Source organism: Volvox carteri (assembly GCF_000143455.1).
Source record: "Volvox carteri f. nagariensis unplaced genomic scaffold VOLCAscaffold_15, whole genome shotgun sequence".
NCBI lineage: Eukaryota > Viridiplantae > Chlorophyta > Chlorophyceae > Chlamydomonadales > Volvocaceae > Volvox > Volvox carteri.
Genome location: NW_003307558.1, coordinates 2,051,136 through 2,072,552, shown reverse-complemented (window position 1 = coordinate 2,072,552; position 21,417 = coordinate 2,051,136). Strand labels below are relative to the sequence as shown.

The following is a 21,417-nucleotide window of genomic DNA, read 5'->3' as shown; positions in this document are numbered from 1 at the left end:
CCAGTGTTTGATTAGAGCACGCGTTGAGCGATTTGGTGTTTCCTCCCAGAGCATGCACTGGGGCCCCTCATTCCGTTAACCACGAGTGGCAGGACGATGGATGTGCGTGCACGTGGCGGAAAGTGATGGATTTCCGCCACGAGGTCGAGTCATCCCAGTCACAGCAGGGGAGCTGTGTCAGGGGAGCTGTGGACTCTACATGTCCACCATCACCTGCCCCGTTGGACACCAGGCAATAATGGGCAAGCAAGGCAAATAACTGACAAGAATGGGTGCTAGTAACCTTTGAGCAGTGAGCTTTGTTAGGCACCTGTAAGACGAGCTCCAAATAGTTCAACACAGGTGCAACCCTGGGAAACATGGGTGGGAAGAGATGCCAACCTCACCCCCTCAGGTTGCAACGTACGGCGACCCAACGTCGGCGCGTTGACACACGACGGACCAATCCAGGGCAACGAATCTTTAAATGGGCGGTACAAACAACTATTATGTGTGATTGTCGATAAAGTGCATTAGATTGGGCTCCGCTTCCGTGGCTTCTCCGAGAGCCGCTCACTGTATTGGTCATGATGCGCAGCATTACGTGCTCGTCCCATTGTCAACTGACCAATGGGATTGCGACTATAAGGAACACTAATAAGCTTAACATATGAGCTTTCCTTTTCTATTGAGAATCAATCCTAAGTATTAAATGCACTCCATAGTTGGTTGAACCCTCAGTCTCGCTCCTTTGGCAATATTAGTGTATTTTGGCCAGCAGCTATGGCTGCGTTAGGTTCTTCACTCCTCAGACAAAGACATCTACATCACGGCCGGGTAGGAAACACTTTTATTAGTTTCCTTGGAAGCCCTCATGTTCTTGTTGTCTCACAAGGCAGGAATGCCATGCAGGTCGGCATAATGCTGCGCCCAGTAATCGTTGCACAGCTTGGACTTAGGTCGATTTTGCGGCCGACACAGGCAAGTCCTATTGTGTATCAACAATTGATTGTGCACGAGAGGTTGTTGCTTATGCCTTGCATAAATATGCCGCAGGCTATTGTTTGCCCGATGAGGGTTTACACGCGGAAAGGGTCGGCGTTTCCACGAAGACACCGACGTAGCGGAAGGCAGCTCGTTGTGCGAGCTGTAGCCATGGTTAATGTGGATTTTGCAAGTCCATCGCTTTTGCTCGGTACCATGTTGATTGGGTGCGGAGTTCTCCTCCTCAATGTGAGGTATCGCCGCTGTGCCTAAGCCTTCGGCATGACTTCCATAAGAGCTTGGTTGTCCTGCTCCTTGCAGCTTCGAAATTTCCAAAACAAGGTATCGCGAGACGCAGATATTGTTGTGGCGGCGATGGTCAGCATTGTTGGCAGCACGCTCATCTTCCAGGGTTGGCGCCTGGATCCCCTTCTGCTCCTCTGCCAGGCATTGACCACATCGGTTGCCTTCTGGTATGGGCTGGAGACGTTTCGGCTACGGTCAAAGGAGGCGGATACGGTAGGTAGTTCCGGTTCGGCGAACGGGGATGGGTAATTTAGAAGCACCGTCATGGGGATATCCGGGCGGAGTTGATGGTTTAGAAAATTTTCGAGCGCGTGGTCACTTCCGGTCATGATGTACATCTACTTCGGGACACGAACACATACACTGGACTTTGTTTGATGCACGGCATGTCCATCGTCGTCCCTTTAAGAGTTGTTGCCACCCAAACATTCGACGATTTAAGGACAGGAGGCCGTGTATGGCAGTGTATATATGCATGATGTACGACTGTGTTTTGCCACATATATGTGTCGTGCCTGTTCGTTTCCGTTTCCCCTCGCCTGATTGCCCTCCCTCTCCCCCATCAAGTAACGTCCCTGTTATCCCCAACCCACACTTATCCGCACGTCCAGCCGCCGCCGCAACTACCGCCAGGCGTCGGACCGCCAGATGCCGCACCGCAAGATTTCCTACAGCAAGCCGCTGCCGCAGCAGCGCAACAGCAGCAGCAGCAGCAGCAACAATATTACCAAGCCGGCCCGGGGTTCCCGCCCCCTGGCTCGGGATTGCCGTACCTGCCGCCCGGGAACGAGTCGTACTACCCATGGGGAAACCCGTCGGACGCCGCGGCGTCGACGTCAGACCAAGCGACCGGACCGTACGGCGAAACCATCCAATACGACTATTACGGCAATCCCATCATGCAGCAGCAGCAGGAACCAGTGTACAGTGGCAGGGGTTACAGCAATGTAACGTTCGGGGGGGCAATGTACGGCGCGCCCGGGGATCCGTACAGCCGCATAGGGGAGGGTAGCGACAGCGCGTACGGCGGTAGTGGCATGTACGGCGCTGCTGGCGCTCCTGAAAGCAGCGGGTATGACACGAGTGGCTCGACTGCAGGGAGCCCGGGGCCGTCGTACGCCGGTCCTTTTTCCGGCCCGGCGGCGCCGCCGCCACCACCTGGCGTGTCCCAGACGTCCGCACAGCCTTTTGACGGCTCTGGGCCTGGGGCCCCGGGGCCTCTTGGGCCTTATGGGAGGACACCGGGGTTTCTGTACGACAGAGGTTTCGGCGCAGGCTCCTTGTCCGACGGCGGGCCCTGGGGTCCCGATGCAGCTCCTCCGGCGGCGGCGGCGGCGGCGGAAGGGGGAGCTGCTGGCGGGCAGCAACCTAGCGGCGGCGTTAGCGGCAGTGGTATTGGCGGCGGCGGTGTCGCGCGGGGGAGAGGCGCCAGCCGTCTCGAGTTGTACGAACAAGTAGACGACTGGGAGTAGGACGAGCGGTGGACGAGCTGTTTTTAAGCGTGTGCGGATGTATACGTGGCTTGTCTGGTGGCCGTGTGGGTGAATCATGAATGTGAGCTGTTAGTGTAGGGGGGGCTAGAGTCTGGGAGTAGAGATATTCCTAGGGCTGCGCAAGAGGTGCGGGGAAGGGGAAGACGGGTTAAGGCGGGAAAGGGAGACCGACACCGTTACCTGGGTGCATGGGCCTTGCGGCCGCGGTAATGTTGCCGGGGGGAGGAATTGGCGAGTGAGTGTTGGGGAGCACAGGATGCTCTTGGCGGTGATGCTGGTGGTGGTGGTGCGAGCCAGGGTATGTGTGTGTGTGAATGATGATGTGCGTTGCGGAAGGCGTGGCATGGGGGCCAGGGCAGGGCAGCTGAGGGAGGAGGGGCGTTTTGAGTCGCATGGCATTGCTGAACCTCCTTGTCTGGTGTGGTGTGGTCTGGTGTAGTGTAGTGTGCATCATCTCACCCCTTTCCTTGCGGTGAGGCTGCACTGGCGGACCTTAGCTGTTGTAGGATGCGGTGGGGCAACTGGTTTGTGTGTGTGTGTGTGTCTCTTGCTGCCCTGCCGTTCACGTCGGTCAGAATCACTTACACACACGCACATGGACGCACACACATACACGCATCCATGTCTATGTATGTGCATATGTGTATGTATGTTTGTTTGTTCGGCGGCGGCGCACTGACCTCCTAGAACTGCTCAATTTGGACGACTGTTGTCGCCGCCGGCCGCCACTCAGCCGCTGTTACAGCAACCGCCAACCGCAACAACAATACAACTCGAACTCCTCAGGCTTGGGAAGGGCGCCCGTTAAAGAATTGGCTGGTTGGCCGGTTGGTGTGTTGTTGTACGGACGGATGGCGTTGGCGGCTGGAGCTTGACCGGGAGTGAGTTAAGTTTGTGAGGCTGCAGGAGGAGGAGAGGGGATAAGGGCCTCCCAGCCCCGGGCCCCCAGCTGACACGAGCACACAGAGCAGGGGATTAAATGTACCCTCCGCTTTTCAGTTCTGTCTCTCTTACTTTTTGCAGCAGCTGTTGCGGTGCACCAGACGACCGTCAGCGTCAGGCGCATCCCTCCCTCCCTCCCTCCCTCCCTCCCTCCCTCCCTCCCTCCCTCCCTCCCTCCCTCCCTCCCTCCCTCCCTCCCTCCCTCCCTCCCTCCCTCCCTCCCTCCCTCCCTCCCTCCCTCCATCTCGTGCAGCAGCAGCACCACGTGGTGGCAACCGGCAACCAAGCATTGCAGTCAGTCGTGCAATGGATGGCCCAGTTGCGGCCTCTCCGCCTTTTAGGCAACATGACCATCATCATGATCATCATCGTGCAGGTGACCTGACCACGTGCTGGGCCACCATTTTGCATCACCATAATCATCATCAGCACCATCAGCAGCAGCATGAATGTTTTTGCCATCAGCACCATCATCATCATCAGCAGCAGCAGCAGCAGCATGAACTCGTTGTTGTCACCTGAGGGAGTGGGCGCGAGGAGGAGGGCCTCTGCCCCACCTCGGCGTGGCGACGTACGTTGTCCAGCAGTCCAGGGGCCGGACTCCTGCCGCCCGAGGAGGGGGCGTGTAGGGGACATGATGATCTTGAGGATGGATGATGTTGGATGGATATGGATAGGCTGGTTGGGGGTATTGGTTGGGGGTCCCTGCTTACCGTCCTGCTTCGTTAGGCTTACCGTCGTTTTCCGAACGGATTGTTCATGTATGTTACACCTTGCGTACCCTCCACATGTGTAACGGACCCATACGAGCCGGGCTCAAGGGCTATGTATGTATGTATGTATGACGTTACAGGGTGGTATAGCTGCACCAGCGGCCCCCTTACCCGAGGCAGTGCGAGAGGGGCACCCTAATCCATTCACCCCATCCGACTTCAGAATGTATTCGTTGAGTTCAGCAACTCACCACCTGCATCCAACCAAATCTAGCAGATCAACGGCACCACAACTTCGTTCCTGGTCAGCTCACAAGTTGATATGATCACGTCTTATACTGTCCACAAGATGAGGGGCAACCTCCCAATTCAACACCGCTCACGCACCGAGGGATCAGTAGGCGGATTTGAACCCGGATCCTCCGGGAGCAGGAATCAGGCTTTAACTTCTGCCAGCCACCTACCGGTATGTATGTATGACGTTGATTACATTGTGGGCTTAAGCGCCGGGGGGCCCAGGGCCGAAATACAGAGCGGGGGGCCCAGAAGCACACGGCTGGTTAGTCTCCTGCATTCCGCCCATACCCGGGTCAGACCGCGCAAGGTGTGACTGCCGGCACTTGGGTCTCTCTCTTTGTCGGTCTGTTTGTCTGTTGCACATTGCATTAGTACGGCAAAATGTACAACGACGCTCTCCCCTTACAAGCATGTTGAAGATATCGTACAACCGACGTTGTACGTTGTTTCAACCGACAACAACGGTGTGCCGTTGTTTGTTGTTTGTCAGTATGGCCGCTCTCTCTACAAGATTTCCGTCCTAGGAAAACTACGATGGGACCAACGGTTGGGACCGTTCAGTCTTGTCTGTCGCAAAATAGTGGCATGTATCTCCGGTGCCGCCGGTATGTGTCTATTTATGAGTGACGCTGGAATGTGAATGCATGAAGAGGAATGGGGGGAGAGGAATGGACGTCCGCTTCCTACAGAACATAGAAAGCGGTGTCGGGCGGGTAGCAGTGCGTATGACTTTGTCTAGTGCTGCTGTGGAGTTGAAAGGTTGTTGGTACGGAGTTTAGTTTATAACTCCCATCACTCAGGGTTGTTGCCGCGGGGTTTGGTTGCTGGTTGGGTTGGTTTCTCGGTTGTAACGGTTATTAATGGACAGCGAGGAGCCACCGAAAGTACTTTCGCATTGCTGCCCGACTCCTGTAAATGTAGGGTGGGGGTGTGGAGGGTCTGTGGTCTATGAGGTGTGGTGTGATCCCGAGGACAAGGTCCGGCGTGCATGTCAGATGGGTGGAGGCTTAAGGCTCACGGCTTTCGTTTTTGTTTATAACGGGACCGAAAAAGCCATAAAGCAACATTACAACCTAACAGCAACCCCTAACGTAAATCATGTTGCCATGTCAGGACTTTGTCGACAGTCTGCCATACGTATGGCGTATGGCGTATACGCACATGCGTTGTCGATGCTACAGTTGTATGCCGCGACAGCCATATTTGGCCCTAGCGGGCCATTACTGCAGTTTTGCTCATAGGTCATAGCACAGGTGTGCGGCCGCCAATCCTCTTGTCGCCTCCAGCTGGCCAACGCAGCGTTGTTGCTAAGTACACGGCCGCCAGGTTGCGATCCCCTAATCATCGCGCCGCCACTGCAAGCTGCCTACGCGCACCACCGCGCATCCGCCAACTACATGCTCTCGTACCGCCTTCAGTTCAGCGGGCCGTTGATGCGGCCACTTGCTAACACCACTGCCGCGAGGCCGTCAGCACGCTCTCCTGCAGTGGGGCAATACCAAACTGCCAAGTCGCAACGCTGCGCGCCTGCAAGTTTACCAACTGACTGTTCAGCTCAAAATTTATTGTTTTAAGCTGTTATTCGACTGGGCGCTACCACTGTCAGCTGGAAAGTTGCATCCGCGCTGGCATCTGGATAGGGGGCCAACAATGGAGAAGACAAAAATTTTGGGGACTGATGAATACGCATAATAACATAGTATTAAATAAAGCGCTTCGCTGCGAGGAAGCCATTGGGCTTGGGAAGATACTGTTTGCTCCGACCGTTGTAACTTTTTGTAACCGTAAGCCGCTTCCCCTGATTTTCATTGCAACGTAGGTTACGCGCATGTTATCGCCCATGGAGTCGAGAGTTATATGCTTATTTGTCCGAAATGATGAGCGTCACATCCTATTATCGTGCTACTTCAGGCGCCCCATCTAAGCAAATGGATGATAAGTGCCGGCGACTCCTTGCCTCTGATATAGGAGCAGAGGAGAGCCAACTCAAGGTGGGTGCGCCATAGTTTGCTGTATTGTATTTAGCCGGTGAACTGTATGATAAGCTTGTGGACAACAAAGGCATGCCTGCGTAACCATGTTATTCTACATAAAACGCGAAATATTAAAATGCAGTCTTGCGCCACAGAGAACTGACAAGCTTGCTGAGGCCCCCAACCAGGCCTCCAACCACCTCCATCTGCGTCGCCTCCCTTGTCCCTCACACAGCAGGCTGATTCATTCTTCGTGATACCAGGGTTTGTCCACCAGTCGAGCCTCATATCGGAAGGTAGCGCTGAGTCTGGGTCATCAACGTCCGGACGTTGCCTGCACTGCACTTCTTTGCCGTGGATTGAGGGACGGAACGCAAGGCAGTGGTCAGCCCATGGACTTTCGGTGCCCTCCGAAAGCATTCCCCAGCTTGACGTGGTACGTGTATCGTGGACATGAAGGGCGCGGGACGATTAAGGCTCAACACCGTTGCATCATCATCGTTGAGGACTACTATCAAGGATGGGCGCGAAAACAGGGAAACTTAAAATCATCCATGCGCGGTGTGGACCCGTGTGCTGTGCGGCTGTGTGCTATGCGTCCTCGTCTGGCCATGCGGCCACCAGTAATCTGCGCCATCTTTGATACGCCCCACTCTCGCTTCGCAGTGCACGTCATCTCACACGTACCTTCTGGACAAGGAACGGTCCATACGTCGACCATCCGTTTGAGTGAGTTGCTTGCGGAGCTTAGGGATCAGTTAATGTATTTGGCAGCCCAGCTGCAGCAACATTTGCTGGATTATTGAGGTGTCCCACAGTAACAGCGTGAACGTGGAGGTGTTTCATGAGGTGCATTATGGAATTATGGAATCTCCCATGCATGCGTGGGGGCTTGAAATGATGGCGGTGCACTCGACACCTAGCATTTCAGGAGACAGGTGTTACGGTTTACGGCTATCGACGGGAAAGTACCCTGACACAAACAGCCTCACCTGAAGGCGGCGACCATTGTGCCGTATGTATTATTCCCCCACCACCGTCACCAAGCATTGAGTCCCCCTCCCATAGGAGGTGTATAGATTGAAGATGATGACATTTGCTACTTACCTAAATGTTTACCTTTTTTCTGTTTTACATGCTTTTGCTGCTGCTGCCAGCTGGGTGCAGCTCTCAGCAAGCAGCATGTTGACCACATGTCCCCCGTTGAACATGGGGCAAACGGGGGTTAAAGCAGGCGGCAGAGGAAATTTCAAAGTGACAGCGCGCACATGTGTGGCTCTTTGCGTCTCTGTGTGCGGGCATTCAGTCGAAGTAAGTCGCTTGCATTGGAGCTATGTGTGTCACTTGGCGCTGCTCTTGGAGGTCGATTCGGTCGGATAGCTGTCAGCTAGGTTGTCAGCCGACCGCTGCTTTTCGCGAAGGCTCATCACCATTAACACATATTCTTGTATATGGAACTGTGGGCATGTGCAATTTAGTATATGTATATTAGGGGACACTGTCTGGCGCAGCGGCCGTGCTCAAGTGGTTTCTGCTTGAGGAAATGGGTGTGCTGCATCGTATGGTTCTTGTACTGGTAGGCAGGGCAGACCCGATCGACCTGGTCCTGCCACTTGACAGGACCGACACTGAACCCAAGGGTGCTGCATCCAGCGCATTGTTTCCGCGTGCTTGCTGGGTCGTCCGTATGTATGTATCCGCGAATGATTAGGACGCCGGAACGTTTGAGGGTACACGTATGTGACCATAAGGTTAGCATCGGCTTTCCTCCCTGTGCTTGTCAAACATGCCCGCGCATGGATGTCCGCTTGTCTACTGCATTGCGTCCGAGCGGCCTTGCTCGTCGGAATGATGTATGATATGCAGCTTTTTGGATGTGGGTCGTTGTGTTTTGCGTGTGCACTGCAACTGCAATTGTTTTTGTACGCTAGCGTGTCGGGCAGGGCATTTCGCTGTGTGTTGGAGTACTGCATTATTCATACAGTGTGGGGCGCCAAATGTGGGCGTGCTTTGGGGAGTTAAGCTAGCCCCGTGCGTGTTGTGGAGGGCCGCAACCCAAAATGCATGTATTGCCATTGTCTTTTGTTTTGGGTTGCGGAGGCAAGCCATTGCTTGATGCTTATCTGTATGGGAGCGGCTGAACGGTGAAGTTAGCAAATTTTTTGCATCTTGTTGCAATCCTGTGGATTACGCGATTGTCAGGTGCGGCGCCGAACATGCCCCGGGTTGCCAGCTGTAGGGGCTTGTGGGCATGATTGTAGGAAGAAAGCCTGTTGTGATGAAGGTTCCAATCCTGTTCGTTGTTAGGTTTTCGTTTGTGAAGAAAATGTAATTCGCGTTGGAGCCTTCCTTGGGCTTGCAGCTGGCTGCTTGGTAACGTGCCGCTACGCGGCTGCACCGACCTACGCTCAGCGTATGAGCCAGAATACGGCGACCACCTACAGCTTTGCCATGTTCACGTACTTGGTGTTTTGTCATCCCCTTCGCGGCGCTTGGGCATTGCGATATATAAGACATGAAAGCATGAGACAAGACTGAACGTCCTTCTGGGTTGAACCGCACAGAGAATTAAGCAGTATAAAGCCGATGAGAAGCACGACATGCGCGATGTCGTCCGATTTGCGGTAAGCACAGCGCTGAAATGGGACGAGCTTCGACCAATCTTAAAAGGTGGAGAGAACCTGAGAGTAGCACTGGGGGAGCGCAGACAGTTGCAACTCACGCTCTTGGAACGTGGGGTTGACCCTTAAGGCCGATATGCATTAGAGACGGGTTGATGTCAGCTTCACATCGACAGCATGTCCAGGGTTTAGGGCAAAAAGGTGCGTCCATGCGGGTTTCCGGAGGGTTTCCATGCTAAGTTCACTACGGCTTATCCTTACTTACGTGCATGGCGCTTAGGAATTATTGCGAGCAGGGGCGACCCCAAGGTTTTTATGACGTTTTAGAGCAAATGACGTGGGTGTATGCGTGCTGAACATCGTTCCCGCGAACAGAATCTAAAACACATTATGTGTAGTTCTCTAACTGCATTGTGTTTTTATGTGTTAAAATTTACATAACTCTTAAGGTGGAATACCCTATTAAGTCGAGAAAGAAGCTTTCGGTTCCCTGTACGAGGAAAGCCGTACGTCTATATAGTGTCCTCAGCAACTCTGACTTTTCCTTCTTCAGCCGTCAGTGACAGGTCTCTCTTTCGGGGCGTCTGACTCGCGGCTAAATTCTTCAAGGTTAGATTGCAGGATGTTTGGCCGCCACAAAGTAATAGTCCCTACAGCTGTAGGAATCTTGTCGCCTATGCAAAATTGTTTCAACATGATGTTTAGAGCATTTTATTTGTAAGGTTATCACGTAGTGCTCTGCTCTGGCTTTGCAGATGGCGACTAAGCTCGGTGTTGAGAAGGCTGGCGTGGAGGCGGAGGCTCCTCAGGTGCACCGTATCCGCATCACCCTCACCTCGAAGAACGTCAAGAACCTGGAGAAGGGTAAGGTGTTGTTTTGCTTGCACATGAGGGCGGCGCCGCAGGGTGTTTGCTTGCTTGCAGTAACAGCAAGAAGCGATTTCATTTGTGGTGGTTATGTGCAGTATGCGCTGACTTGATCAAGGGTGCCAAGGAGAAACAGCTCAAGGTGAAGGGCCCTGTGCGCATGCCGACCAAGGTGCTGCGCATTACCACGCGCAAGGCGCCCTCTGGTCAGGGTACCAACACCTTCGACAGCTTTGAGATGAGGTATGTATGTGCTTTTTGGTCAAGGCTTGCTTTGATATATCCGGCCAAATCCATAGTGCACTTGCGACAGTACGCCGACCGAACCCCCTAAATGCCTGGTGTTTCAGGATTCACAAGCGCCTCATCGACCTGCACTCGCCCGCCGACGTGGTCAAGCAGATCACTTCGATTAGGTGGGTAGAAGTTTTGACTCGTCAGTACGTGTTGTTCTGGGCGAGCCTCCCGCTTGTTGGGTCCTAGTACAGGTTACAGCTCTGTCGAAGACCCCCGCCTGGTTTACATGTTGACATAGATGAGATTGGGGATGGTCATTATACCGCATGTGTACGCATTCGGGAGGAATTACAAGTGCCGACTGAAGCCTGGCATGTTCACTGTTGAACGCGGCACGTTGTGGGCTGCCGCTCGTGACGTGCTTGTCAACACATGGGGATAATGCATGGATATTGTGACTTATGTGGGGTCCAAGCGAGTCTGGATGACGATATCATGCCATTCGGGACTCCTTACCTGCTCCTTGCCCGTCCTCGCTGCTCTCGTGTTTGCCATCTGCAGCATTGAGCCCGGCGTGGAGGTTGAGGTCACCATCGCTGACATGTAAAGCTTGGATTTATGCCGCGTACCCTTCCGGTCCATTGTAACGCTTCGGAGAGGAATGCTTCCCGTGTCACGTCGCCGATTGCTGACTACATCATTTCAATCCATTTCGAACATGCGATTTCGTCAACAACAAAAATGCTTAATAACAGACAATTGAACGTCCTAGCTTTGGCCTCAGATGGATGAAACTTTGTTGGGCCACACGACATGGACCATGGGTCAGTTTCAGTACTCACTGGTACGACTTCTTTTTAAAATAAAGTACGTTTACCAGCTAGACGAATAACATAAAAAGTCTGTGATGCGAAATTGGCGCTGGTCGTCAGAAAGCCCTTTGCTACTGCTTCGGCGTCACAAGTGTACATAGGCCTCTGTCTCGGCCAGGCGTCAGTGGGTTGGTGGTTATCAAAATAAGCTATAGGACGTAAAAGTGCGTCGCGGAGAGATGGAGAAATATGGCACCGATAAGGCAGGCGTTGAAGGCGGCGCCAGCGGCCAAATCCACCGCATTCGCATTACGCTTACTTCCAAGGACGTGAAAAACCTTGAGAAAGGCAAGTTCACTTCGCAATGGGTACTGTCGGTATAGCGCCGCGGAGCACCTGTCCTCCCGGCTCAAGTTGCAGCGGGCGCCCGTCCGTCCAATTTCTGCCCTTCCCTTCTGTCTCCTCTGGGCTCCGTTGCATAGCCTCAGCGCTCGAAGCGGCCGTTGGTCGTCCCGCACAAGCGCTGCTGCTTTCGCATGCGACTCATGACCGCAATTCGCACATAATTACTGCCGCAGTCAGTGCTGACCTCATCAAGGGCGCCAAGGACAAGCAGCTCAAGGTCAAGGGCCCTGTGCGCATGCCTACGAAAGTGCTGCAAATAACCACGCGCAAGGCGCCGTCTGGTCAGGGAACCAACACCTTCGACCGCATGGAGATGAGGTGCGACTAGCAGGAAGCTAAGAATGTAATGGAACGGCAGATGACGAATAAGCATATATGAATTTGACCGCGTGGGTGGGACCGCGTGGGTGAGCGAAGGCACGCATCGGCGAAATCATTTTGATGCGTTGTCTTAAAACATGTCCGGAACTGAGGTGCCGTTGATCTGCATGGACCCATAAAACTATTAAAACGCGATAGCCCTCTACCGCATCTGCAGGATCCACAAACGCCTAATCGACCTGCACTCGCCCGCCGATGTTGTCAAGCAGATCACCTCCATCAGGTAGGAAACGTGCTGCGTGCGACGGATGAAGCAGGGCACTCGAGTTCTATAGTGGCCAGTTGGCGGATACTGCTGAGAGTCCTGTTTAGTTCCGCTGCATCAGTATATAATGCCGCGTATTGGTTCATAACCCATAACCGGCTGGGGTCACCTGTTTGTCTGTTATCATGCCATGTCACGAGGGGGAAACTTCGCAGCGCGGTCGTGTCCCGGTATGCGCAAGTTCCGCAAAGACACGAGGGTTATGCGGCACTGCACTGCCGCCCATGTCCCCGGCGCATGGGCCCATGCCGCCCTTGCCAGCCCCATGCCGCCGACACCGCGGCAAAGCTTGCCAGAGTTATGGGTGAAAGCGGCCCGCCCTGCAAATCTTTCCTGCTTAATCCGTTGCACCTTCCGCTGCAGCATCGAGCCCGGAGTCGAGGTGGAGGTCACGATCGCGGACGTGTGACAGCTGTGCTACTGGTTCAGCAAGGAAGATCTTGGGGGTACCTGCGCAGGTGGCCAAAAGGTTCTGATAGGGCCTACATTCGTCAAAGCCATCTTCATACGCACATGGCTGGGGCGCATTGTCGGGCGGCCACCTGCGGGTCCCTTCTTCCTTGGCAATACCACAGCGGGCCCACTTAACACGGTACCCGGAAAGGCAACCGGGTCATGATTTCCTGGGGACTTTATCGGCCCAATGGCGTCTGTTACGGTTACAGTGGTAATCGTGGAGCGTGCGAATATGGAAATAGCAAATAAACATAAAGGATGTGCTCCAAAAGCACTCCAGGGTCCCGGCACGCATAAGGGTTGGTATGGGGATTTAGGTCTTTTGTTGTGGGCGCCTGTTTTCTTGAGGCAGGTGCTGTGGCGTATTGATTGCCGAAAATGTCACGGCAGTCCAGGCATTGTACCCCCGAAGTTGTAGGGTGTTGTTGACCCTGGTGAAGCTTCGTACTTTCCCAAGTTCCAATCACGTCCCATCCGTTGTATCACATCCCAACGCACACGTGCAGCTTTTGCGCGTGCAGCGTCGGGTGCCGAGGGTCTGAGGCTGGAGATTGATGCTCGAACACAAGGCACAGCTCTACTGAGATCCATTTGCACTGTTCACAGCAAGACGAGCAAACCGAACATCAGTATAATAGAGCAGCGCGATCTCCTCACCACCAGACGTAAAGAGAGGTACCATCTAGCGTCCCATATTTAGTCCAGCAGCTCCACACGGCTGTGCAATCCATTGAGAATCATTCGGGTCATCCCCAACTCTTCCTTTGCCACGTGGCCACCCCGATGGACAGCGCCAACCTCGCAACCGCATGGAACGGAACAACAGAATTCCCCTTCGTAGCTAACAGTCTTACTTAGCCTATTAAACTCCTCGCTAATTTCCACAGCAAACCTGCGACCGCGCCAATGGACTGGAGCCGCGCGCACGGTATGGCGTTTTAGTCCCCCATTCTTCCCAAAACCAGTATGATACGCGTTCAATACGTCCACGCCGAGTCAGTACCGCCACGTGAGCCTCCATGAAGGCTCCACTACCAATCAATCCGGGCTGACACCTGTGCCTCTAATCCCCACCATCTCACCCCTGCTCTTGCTTGCATTTGTCGCACAGTGTCCAACACAGAACACGACCGCCAAACGTACACATTATAAAGCATATTTCCATTCCCCTAAACCACGAGCTCGTCATTCTGGCAATGGCATCGCTTAGGCAGCGCATGCAGAAGGACTTAGTAGCGCCCGCCCGCGCCAGGAAGTTACGGTCGTGCACACGTCGCCTCACAGTGAGAGCGCGGCGGAGCGGCGCATGACTCGCGTCGCCGCCACCAGATTTGCCATGAAGATCAACCGCACACTTGCGACCTCGATGAGGCTCAAGTGCGGCAGGTTGACAGTGTGGTTCTGAGGGACCTATCGGCAGCCACAGATCGCATCGCAAAAATGACGCGAGAAGGTCAATGGGGTGAGCGGGCACACAAGTGTTAACGGATTGAGGGAGAAAGGGCTCTTGACCAAAACTTTTGTTGGTCAGCAGGCGCACATTGTGCAGCTGCAGCAGGATTATTGGCAGCTGTATTGGCAGCTGTATTGGCAGCTGTGCTGGACATCTCTCAATCACCCATATACGTCACCAGGAAGAACGGACTAAAGTCTGTCACCTCGCGCTCTATCACCACCTTGACTTGCCTGCCGAGACCACATCCCCGCATAGAAGTGCAACACCCCGCAAAAGCGAGGGTACACGCCGCCCTCCGTCTCGCTGTGAGAGTGCCCTAAAGAGTTTCCCTCGGAGCCCACCCTGTGACATGAACCCGCACCCTCTTCTCACCGCGATGTCGTTCACGGTCACAACTTGGCGGCCCATGTTGACAAGCCGGAACTGCCCATCCGGACCTAGCCGGATGATGGCCTGACGTCGGCTCACTACGTGACCCCGGCAGCCAGAGCTGGCTGACTGTGTGCCCGAGGCCGGCTCCGCACCTCCGCTCGAGGTACCGGCCGGAGCCTGTTGCTGCTGCTGCTGCACCTGGCCTGGCCCCTGCTGAGGGCCATGGAGCCGTGTGTAAGACATGATATGATGTGCGTTCGTACAGCACTGTTTGGTTTAGACGCGCGTGAAAGGGAGTCAAAGCCCGATGAAAAGTGTGCCATGCCAATTGAGAAGTCGGTAAGTGGTGACAAAGGGACCGGCAAGCGTTGCTGATCAGCTACTGACAGGGGGCTCATACAGCGTTGCTGCACAAGATGGACAGCTCAGAATGTGCAGCAAAGCTGCTGCCTTGGCAGGTCATGGAACGGACGCCAGTCGCTCTACGCCGGCGAGTAACCCGATTCACAGGTCATGAACAGCCAGCGGAAGGAAGGACAGGAACAGCGCAGTGGCGAAGGGCCGTCCGGCGCACGCCTGCTTATAGCCAGCCACAGTCCAACCACAGTCGCATTCCACAGCACTTCGGGCCCCGCCGTGCTTCCCCCCATCATTCCGGGTACCCTCTTAACTCAGCGCCCGCTATATCGCAGACAAAGGTCGTCGCGCTGTGCTGTTTGCGCATTCTGCCTGGCTTCTTTTGAACGCCTTACCTGGTCACCGCCGCCGGTGGGCGCGGCGGGCGCGCTGCTCCCTGGACCTTTCACGGGGGGTTCCTCGGGGGCCAAGTCCACATCCACGTCGCCTTTGGATTCCGTGATACGGCCCAGAGTCACTGCCGTACTGCGCAAATAGTACTTTGCGGTCCGGCCGGCCAGGCAAGCGATGGCGCCTGCAATTCCCATGTATGGGGATAAGCAGCGGAGAGCCAGTACACGCATTCAGTAAGGGCACACACTTCTGTACACCGGAACTGCGGCCTGTCAACATGTGCACGGTAAAACGTCCGTAAAGCAATGAAGAGCCCATCGCTCGGAGGCGAGCCCCGTGGCCCCTTGTGACCTTAGCGCAGGACAGCGTGGCAAAGCTGGTGACGCTGTCCACACACGCGCAGATGCCCTCATGCTTACACTGGGACGACACTCCAGAGCGAGCTTTTCCCGAACCGCGTCTAGAAAACCTGGCTAGCTAGCCTTCTCACCTTGCGCCTCCATGTCTTCCTGTGCCACCGCGCTGCAAGTGGCCTCCAGCGCCTCTAGCTGTTCCCGTGCCGCGTCCCCACCACACGCTGTTGCTGGTCCACTGCCTGCTGTAGCTGCTGCATCAGCAGTCCGCACCGCCTCCAGTGCTTCTGCAGCGGGCGTCTCCCCTTTCGCGGCTGCCGTGCCCTCGCCACCGCCACTGCTGCTTGCGGCGCCAGCAACACCCGCCGAGCTCCGGGGACCTGGATCGGCGGCATCCGACTCCGCAGCAGCCGTGGCACTGCCTCCCTTCCCAGTGGCCACGTTGCCCTCCAATGTGCCGCCGCCACCGCTGGCTGCTGATGGCGATGGTGCTGCTGTGCTGCCATCCGCAGCAGTTGTCAATGCGTTCCGGTGCTGAGACTCGCCCTGTTGACCTGGTTGCTGCTGCTTATCTAGTGGATCATCCGTTTGCAGCAACAGGACCTCCTCCTCAATATCGGAGTACGTGTCAACATCGCCGTCCCATGGCCCAGCGGCTGACTGCCGCTGCATTCGCTGCTGTCTCTGCGACATCCGCGCCTTCGGCAGCAGGGAACATGAGATATGTGTCAGGGCCGTTAACCACCTTCGCTGAGGCGGGTGCGGGAAGTGTTGCAAGGATAACTGATAAACGTGAGGGTGGGGGGTCCGACAATACAAGGAACAAGCCTACAGCGACCTGCATACAACCATGGCCCCATGCCGTACTTGTATCCGGCCTCACCGCAGCATCCACAGCGGCCCCACCATCCTTCCAGAGCTCTAGCCCGCCCTTCAGCTGAGAATGCTTAACATGGCTAAGCTGACCTGCCAAGGCTCCAAGCTCCGTCTGGGAACAAAGAACCCATTCATTCTTGTGTGGTTTGGAATATAAAGGTAAGGCTGTATGTTGCGTTGGATGCATTTCACCTGATATGCCGCGTACAGCAGCTCCGTCGCTGCGAGTTGAGCTTGCAGATAAGCAAGCTGGTTATCGCTTTGCTTTATGCAATCCAATATAGGTAAGCTTGACAATATCTGTGCAGAGTCAACAGGATCGCCAATGCGAGCTTTCTTGTTTGCACGGCCATCTTCAGGAAGTTGTAAAGATGCCATGAGGCTAAAGTGAGAAATCAAATTGAGAGTTTGAGGGAGAAATGCTGCTTACAGGCGGCTTACATCAAAGCGCTAGATTGAGACTGCCTTAGCTGCTCGCTGTATGTTTCCGTCATAAGCCTTACAATAGGACAACACGATACGTGCACGTCAGTTGACCCGGATGCTGACGACACGCGCTCGTATCCTTTACGTACGGAGCCTAACTTCCGTACGTTTCCCCTTGCACGGCCGCGCGGACAATCCTTCTTATAACTTACATTGGATCGAGCCGTGACGTGGTCCAGGCACTTCTCTGTCAGCACGTATTTGCCAATCCAACATCACAGGCAATATCTGTTACACAGACAACCGGTGAGCTGCTCCAAGCGATATGCGGTGCAATTCATTGGCGAGACCCTCTGTCTTTCTTTTCGATGGCATGTATATTTCACGGCGGTGAGTAATTACGCCCGGCAGAAGGTTTAGGTGCTTACGTCTGGCCCACATCCTGTTCCTGCGTCTACATTACGTAGCCACCGTTGATCTCTTTTCCCCTCGTTAAAGGTGCAGAAGAGACAGGTAAGGCGAAAGTCCGTACGCGATGCTGTGTGTATGGAATGCCAAAGCTAAACGAAATTAGGCTTGCAGTTGAGTTGAGGTCGCAGAGTAATGGATGGGGCTCCAAGATCATCCGCATCCTTGGGATCCTTGGGCACCTTTTGGGTTGGGGAGTCGGATGAGGGTGACCTTGACACTTAAAACACCAGGGTAAGAAGATACTCCACCTGTAAGCTGGATGTCGATACGCTTCTGGACTCGTTGCGAGGTAGGGCTTGATGATGGCTGGCGTAATAGCAGGTTCATCCGGACTTTTTTGTCACCGATAGAAGAATGCGATTTGTTACAGTGGACCCCGAGCTACAGTCGACCCGTTCGGGGTCGAGTGCAGCACCCCTAGGAACGCCTCCCGCACAACACTGTGGGCCCTATTCAAAAAGAACTCGGCCAGGCCGTACTAACTGGACACTGGACACAAGGCCTCAGTTAGTACGCTCATACAGAAACGGTGCTGCTCAACTCAGACGTGAGCCAGTCAGACCTCATCATTGCACATCGGTGAACGGCAAACGATCTTGTCTGCGTCGTTGACACATAAGAAGCTGTCTGGAGCCCGCTGTAACAACCACACACATGAGAAAGGGTGGTAGTGAGGCACGTGTTCCCAACGTTTTGGCAGGTTATCCCGTGCCGCAAAAGCAGTTAAACGGGCCCAAAGTCAGAGATAACATCGTAAGTAATGCGGTTAAGTGTTGACAAAGACGCGTCCATGTTGGCCTGAAGACCTTCCCTAAATAACAAACGGTGACCGAGATTTTGAGTGAACTGATGGCCGCGAGGCATGCAACCTCTCACACACACCCACAAACGGAGGCCGGTGGACTGCCCAACCACAAGTTAGCCCGGTTAAGAAGGTCTGGAAACTCTCTCGCTCGTTCCGCAGAGCCTCACGAAGAGACAAAGCTACAGTACAGTCCCAGAAATGATGCCGGCGATAGATGTGTCGGTACGGGCAATAGATGGGGCCTTCGGAACATACGGTTGGCTAATCCCGCCAACTCGACATGTAACTCTCATGCGGTTTAGGATGTGTGTTTCGGAGCTATCGGTTAACAGGCTGCATGAACGGGCTAGGGAGCACAGAGTGTACCACGTGCAACAACAACAGCACTGTGGAAGACGAGAAACAGGCTGACGCTAGGCAGGCCATTGGAGAGTTGGGGGTTCCACTGAGCACAAGCATGCTAAACACCATACAAGGGGAAGACCAGCGCAGATTAGGGAAAGCGAAAAAAGGCATGTTCTGCGCAAAACGCAGCTTACAGCACTAGCGCTTTCTTGCTTGTGGCGGACTGTTCGGCTAGAAACATATACTCAGTTCTGTATCAAACAAACTATCTGAGTCGGCTTTGGGTGACGTTTATGTTAGTGCTTTGTTTATGATTATTTGATGTGTTTTTTTTATTATGTTATGTTAATGTTTCGTTAGGTATTCGTCTTTGCCAGTCCAAGGCGGCCCGTGAGCCTCCGGGTTCGCTTGAACCGAAGCTTGTAAATCATCACCAACTCATCATCAAGTCAAAGGAGGATGCCGGATAAAATCTAAACTTACTTTTAATTTAAATTACTACTTACACATTTGACGTTGTCAATGCTACTGAGATTGCGCTGTCCAGTGCCTGCCATGCACCTGTGGAAGACCTTATAATTAGATCATGGCCAAGAGCTATTTCGGACATTCTGGTACTGAAATGTTTTAGAATGTCAACAACCCCATCATCGCCCGTCATCGCCCGTCATCGCCCATGTGCCCCAATGCGTTCAGCACGCTTCACGGAGCTTTCACGGCTACTTCACGGCTATCTACCCGTGAAAAATCCGTTTCCGTACCACAAATGCCTAAGTAAATAGTGTTTCCACACACATGTCGGCACAAACCTACTGCGTTCATAGCAAGGATAATCTCTTACTTCATTTCCAAAAAAATCAGGAGCCTTGATATACCTTCTTTGCTTTGAATTTACCAGCGATTACATCCCTGTTGGCAGCTCGTTTTAACATATCCCAACCGTATCGCACAACAAAAATTGTGTATATCCTGACGTGAATACATAACCATGCGATTTCTCTTCGTTGCAAAGATCGTCCTGTTCGCTGCTGTCCTTGCGGCAGTTACCGGCAGCGCCGCTGCAGGGCCCATAGCCTACGGTATCTGCCAGTCGGGATGCAATGCCATAGCCGTAGCGTGCTATGCATCGGCAGGGCTTACTTTTGGCGCCGTAACTGCGGGTAGGTGTGGTGGAGATGCGGAGCTGTGAAAATGAATGCATGGTGGAGGGAACTCGTAGTCATGAAATGCCTCCGGTCACTGCTACATGTTACACCCAGATGGACAATCTTTGGTTGCTGCTCCCAACTCCCGAACACCGTGTATTGCTCGCTGCGTGCTGCACTGAATGCTTATAGGCTTTGGCGCCCCGGCGGCAGCCGTTGCCTGTAACCTGGCACTGGGAAAGTGCATGGCGTGCTGTATCGCGGCTGGCTTTGCGCCCACTTTTTGAAGATGGTGCAAGACAAGGAGGACTGCGTGCTTATGGGGTGAGTGCTGCAAAGGACTGCATCAGGGAGCTGATGCCTTGAGTAGCAGGAGAAGATCGGTTAAGCAAGCACGTGTGCACCCGCATGTGTCGGTTTGCCCCCCCGCTGTGCCATTTTCCGCCTTCTGTGACTCATTTCCGCAGACCGCACATCTGTGGCCTCCCTGGTGTGTTGGCGCGAACTTCGTTCCATCTGCCTGCGCTGCTCCTAAACCCCGTAATGTCTATCGTTCCTAATCTGTTGCCCGTTCGTCACAGGGACCTGTCATGGCGCGCAAGCTGAACGAGTGCCTGGAGTGGCGGTCTTCAGCCCCCGGTGCCAAGCTAAGCCTGCCTGCCTAAGCCAGACCGTGCAACTGTGCGCGGAACATTGGAAAACAGGGACATATGTTGCAGGATCGCGCACGTCGCAGCTCTGTTGTTACCTATTGCTCATATTGGCGGCGTATTGCTGGCTCTTATTTTAGCATTTCCATTTATCCGTTACTGTACAATATGGAACAGGCAATCACGTGCTGTTGAACGGCAGAGAGCAGCCTTTTTGCGTGTTGCCATCGTTGTGCTTATCTAGACAGAATAAAGGTGTCGACATCGGTCACCCCTGGTGTCGCTTGTTTCTGTTGCCTGTTGTGCACTGGTAGTGGCGCCAATGCCAGGGGGCGGCCTTCCCCTGCTGGCGAGCGCAATTTCCTGTCGAGAAGAAAAGGGGTGCTTGGTTGCCCGTATAGTTAGTTGTTGGCGGCGTATGATGTCATTACATAGTTGCGCGGTGTCAAGAGCTGCTGGCGAGGAGCCGTGTCAAGGGTCCTTTGCATGGCAAATGGTAGCACCGACCTCGTTTGCGTATGCGTCTCGTTGGGGAGCCCCGTGAACGTACGTAGGTCGCACAACTGTAGGAATGAGTGTCTTTCATGAGGTTGTGCATTGCCTCCTGACACCCAGCTATCGCTCGGAAATCTGATATATGTACACGCGTCGTGCTATTTACGCATCCTGTGTAAAACTGTGCATTGAACGATGGAATGATTCATTCGGTGATCACCTCGCCGAGTTTTGACTCGCCAGAATAAGGTTGGGTTGGGTTCACACTTTACCTGTTTACCTTTACCCCGTTTGACCCACAAATCAGCAGAAAAAGGAGCAGCAGTCAAAAATGGTGTCATAATTGGCGTGATGCGGATGGGCTGGTCCCTCGGGGAACTTACGAATGCGCAGGAGGATGAGGATGAGGACGAATGGCCCAACATAGCACGTTCAAACGCAATGCCGGCTCAACTTGTTGCCGTTAGTTTACAAGTTCCGCCCGAGTGCGGGGGTGTCCGTCCGTGAAAGACCGGGGGCCATGGATTATGTATATTGATAGA

General features: G+C 54.1%; 5 protein-coding genes across 5 annotated transcripts; 4 read left to right on the top strand and 1 right to left on the bottom strand.

Annotated features, from left to right (window-relative positions):
* Window positions 1–686: 686 nt before the first annotated feature.
* Window positions 687–9,311, top strand: VOLCADRAFT_104468 (uncharacterized protein; the record flags this gene model as incomplete). The annotated part of the gene is made up of 11 exons (XM_002949764.1): window positions 687–816; window positions 892–960; window positions 1,036–1,212; window positions 1,285–1,482; window positions 1,881–2,723; window positions 3,958–4,080; window positions 6,001–6,182; window positions 6,534–6,705; window positions 6,923–7,123; window positions 7,756–7,998; window positions 9,252–9,311. Coding segments are annotated over exons 1-11 (2,322 nt in total), but the record flags the coding sequence as incomplete, so codon positions are not given.
* A 550-nt stretch (window positions 9,312–9,861) lies between these two features.
* rps20 (component of cytosolic 80S ribosome and 40S small subunit) lies at window positions 9,862–11,077 on the top strand. The gene is made up of 5 exons (XM_002949763.1): window positions 9,862–9,917; window positions 10,064–10,172; window positions 10,274–10,418; window positions 10,526–10,591; window positions 10,974–11,077. Exons 2-5 carry the CDS (start codon window positions 10,064–10,066, stop codon window positions 11,017–11,019), a joined length of 366 nt encoding a protein of 121 aa, XP_002949809.1. The 5' UTR covers window positions 9,862–9,917; the 3' UTR covers window positions 11,020–11,077.
* Window positions 11,078–11,317: 240 nt separating this feature from the next.
* VOLCADRAFT_109739 (uncharacterized protein) lies at window positions 11,318–13,206 on the top strand. Its single transcript, XM_002949762.1, has 4 exons — window positions 11,318–11,572; window positions 11,803–11,947; window positions 12,168–12,233; window positions 12,639–13,206. The coding sequence occupies exons 1-4, from the start codon at window positions 11,464–11,466 to the stop codon at window positions 12,682–12,684; spliced, it is 366 nt and encodes a 121-aa protein (XP_002949808.1). The 5' UTR covers window positions 11,318–11,463; the 3' UTR covers window positions 12,685–13,206.
* A 221-nt stretch (window positions 13,207–13,427) lies between these two features.
* VOLCADRAFT_90205 (uncharacterized protein) lies at window positions 13,428–16,673 on the bottom strand (the record flags this gene model as incomplete). The annotated part of the gene is made up of 6 exons (XM_002949646.1): window positions 13,428–13,623; window positions 13,814–14,008; window positions 14,549–14,772; window positions 15,312–15,490; window positions 15,800–16,361; window positions 16,629–16,673. The coding sequence occupies 6 exons, from the start codon at window positions 16,671–16,673 to the stop codon at window positions 13,428–13,430; spliced, it is 1,401 nt and encodes a 466-aa protein (XP_002949692.1).
* Window positions 16,674–19,573: 2,900 nt separating this feature from the next.
* Window positions 19,574–20,017, top strand: lzy1b-1 (uncharacterized protein; the record flags this gene model as incomplete). Its single annotated transcript, XM_002949761.1, has 2 exons — window positions 19,574–19,751; window positions 19,923–20,017. The coding sequence occupies 2 exons, from the start codon at window positions 19,574–19,576 to the stop codon at window positions 20,015–20,017; spliced, it is 273 nt and encodes a 90-aa protein (XP_002949807.1).
* Between the last annotated feature and the right edge of the window lie 1,400 nt (window positions 20,018–21,417).

Coding starts and splice junctions, on each gene's coding strand:
- rps20 (XM_002949763.1), top strand. CDS start 10,064: ATGGCGACTAAGCTCGGTGTTGAGAAGGCTGGCGTGGAGGCGGAGGCT. Junction 10,173..10,273: donor CGTCAAGAACCTGGAGAAGG/GTAAGGTGTTGT, acceptor GGTTATGTGCAG/TATGCGCTGACTTGATCAAG. Junction 10,419..10,525: donor TTCGACAGCTTTGAGATGAG/GTATGTATGTGC, acceptor CTGGTGTTTCAG/GATTCACAAGCGCCTCATCG.
- VOLCADRAFT_109739 (XM_002949762.1), top strand. CDS start 11,464: ATGGAGAAATATGGCACCGATAAGGCAGGCGTTGAAGGCGGCGCCAGC. Junction 11,573..11,802: donor CGTGAAAAACCTTGAGAAAG/GCAAGTTCACTT, acceptor TTACTGCCGCAG/TCAGTGCTGACCTCATCAAG. Junction 11,948..12,167: donor TTCGACCGCATGGAGATGAG/GTGCGACTAGCA, acceptor CCGCATCTGCAG/GATCCACAAACGCCTAATCG.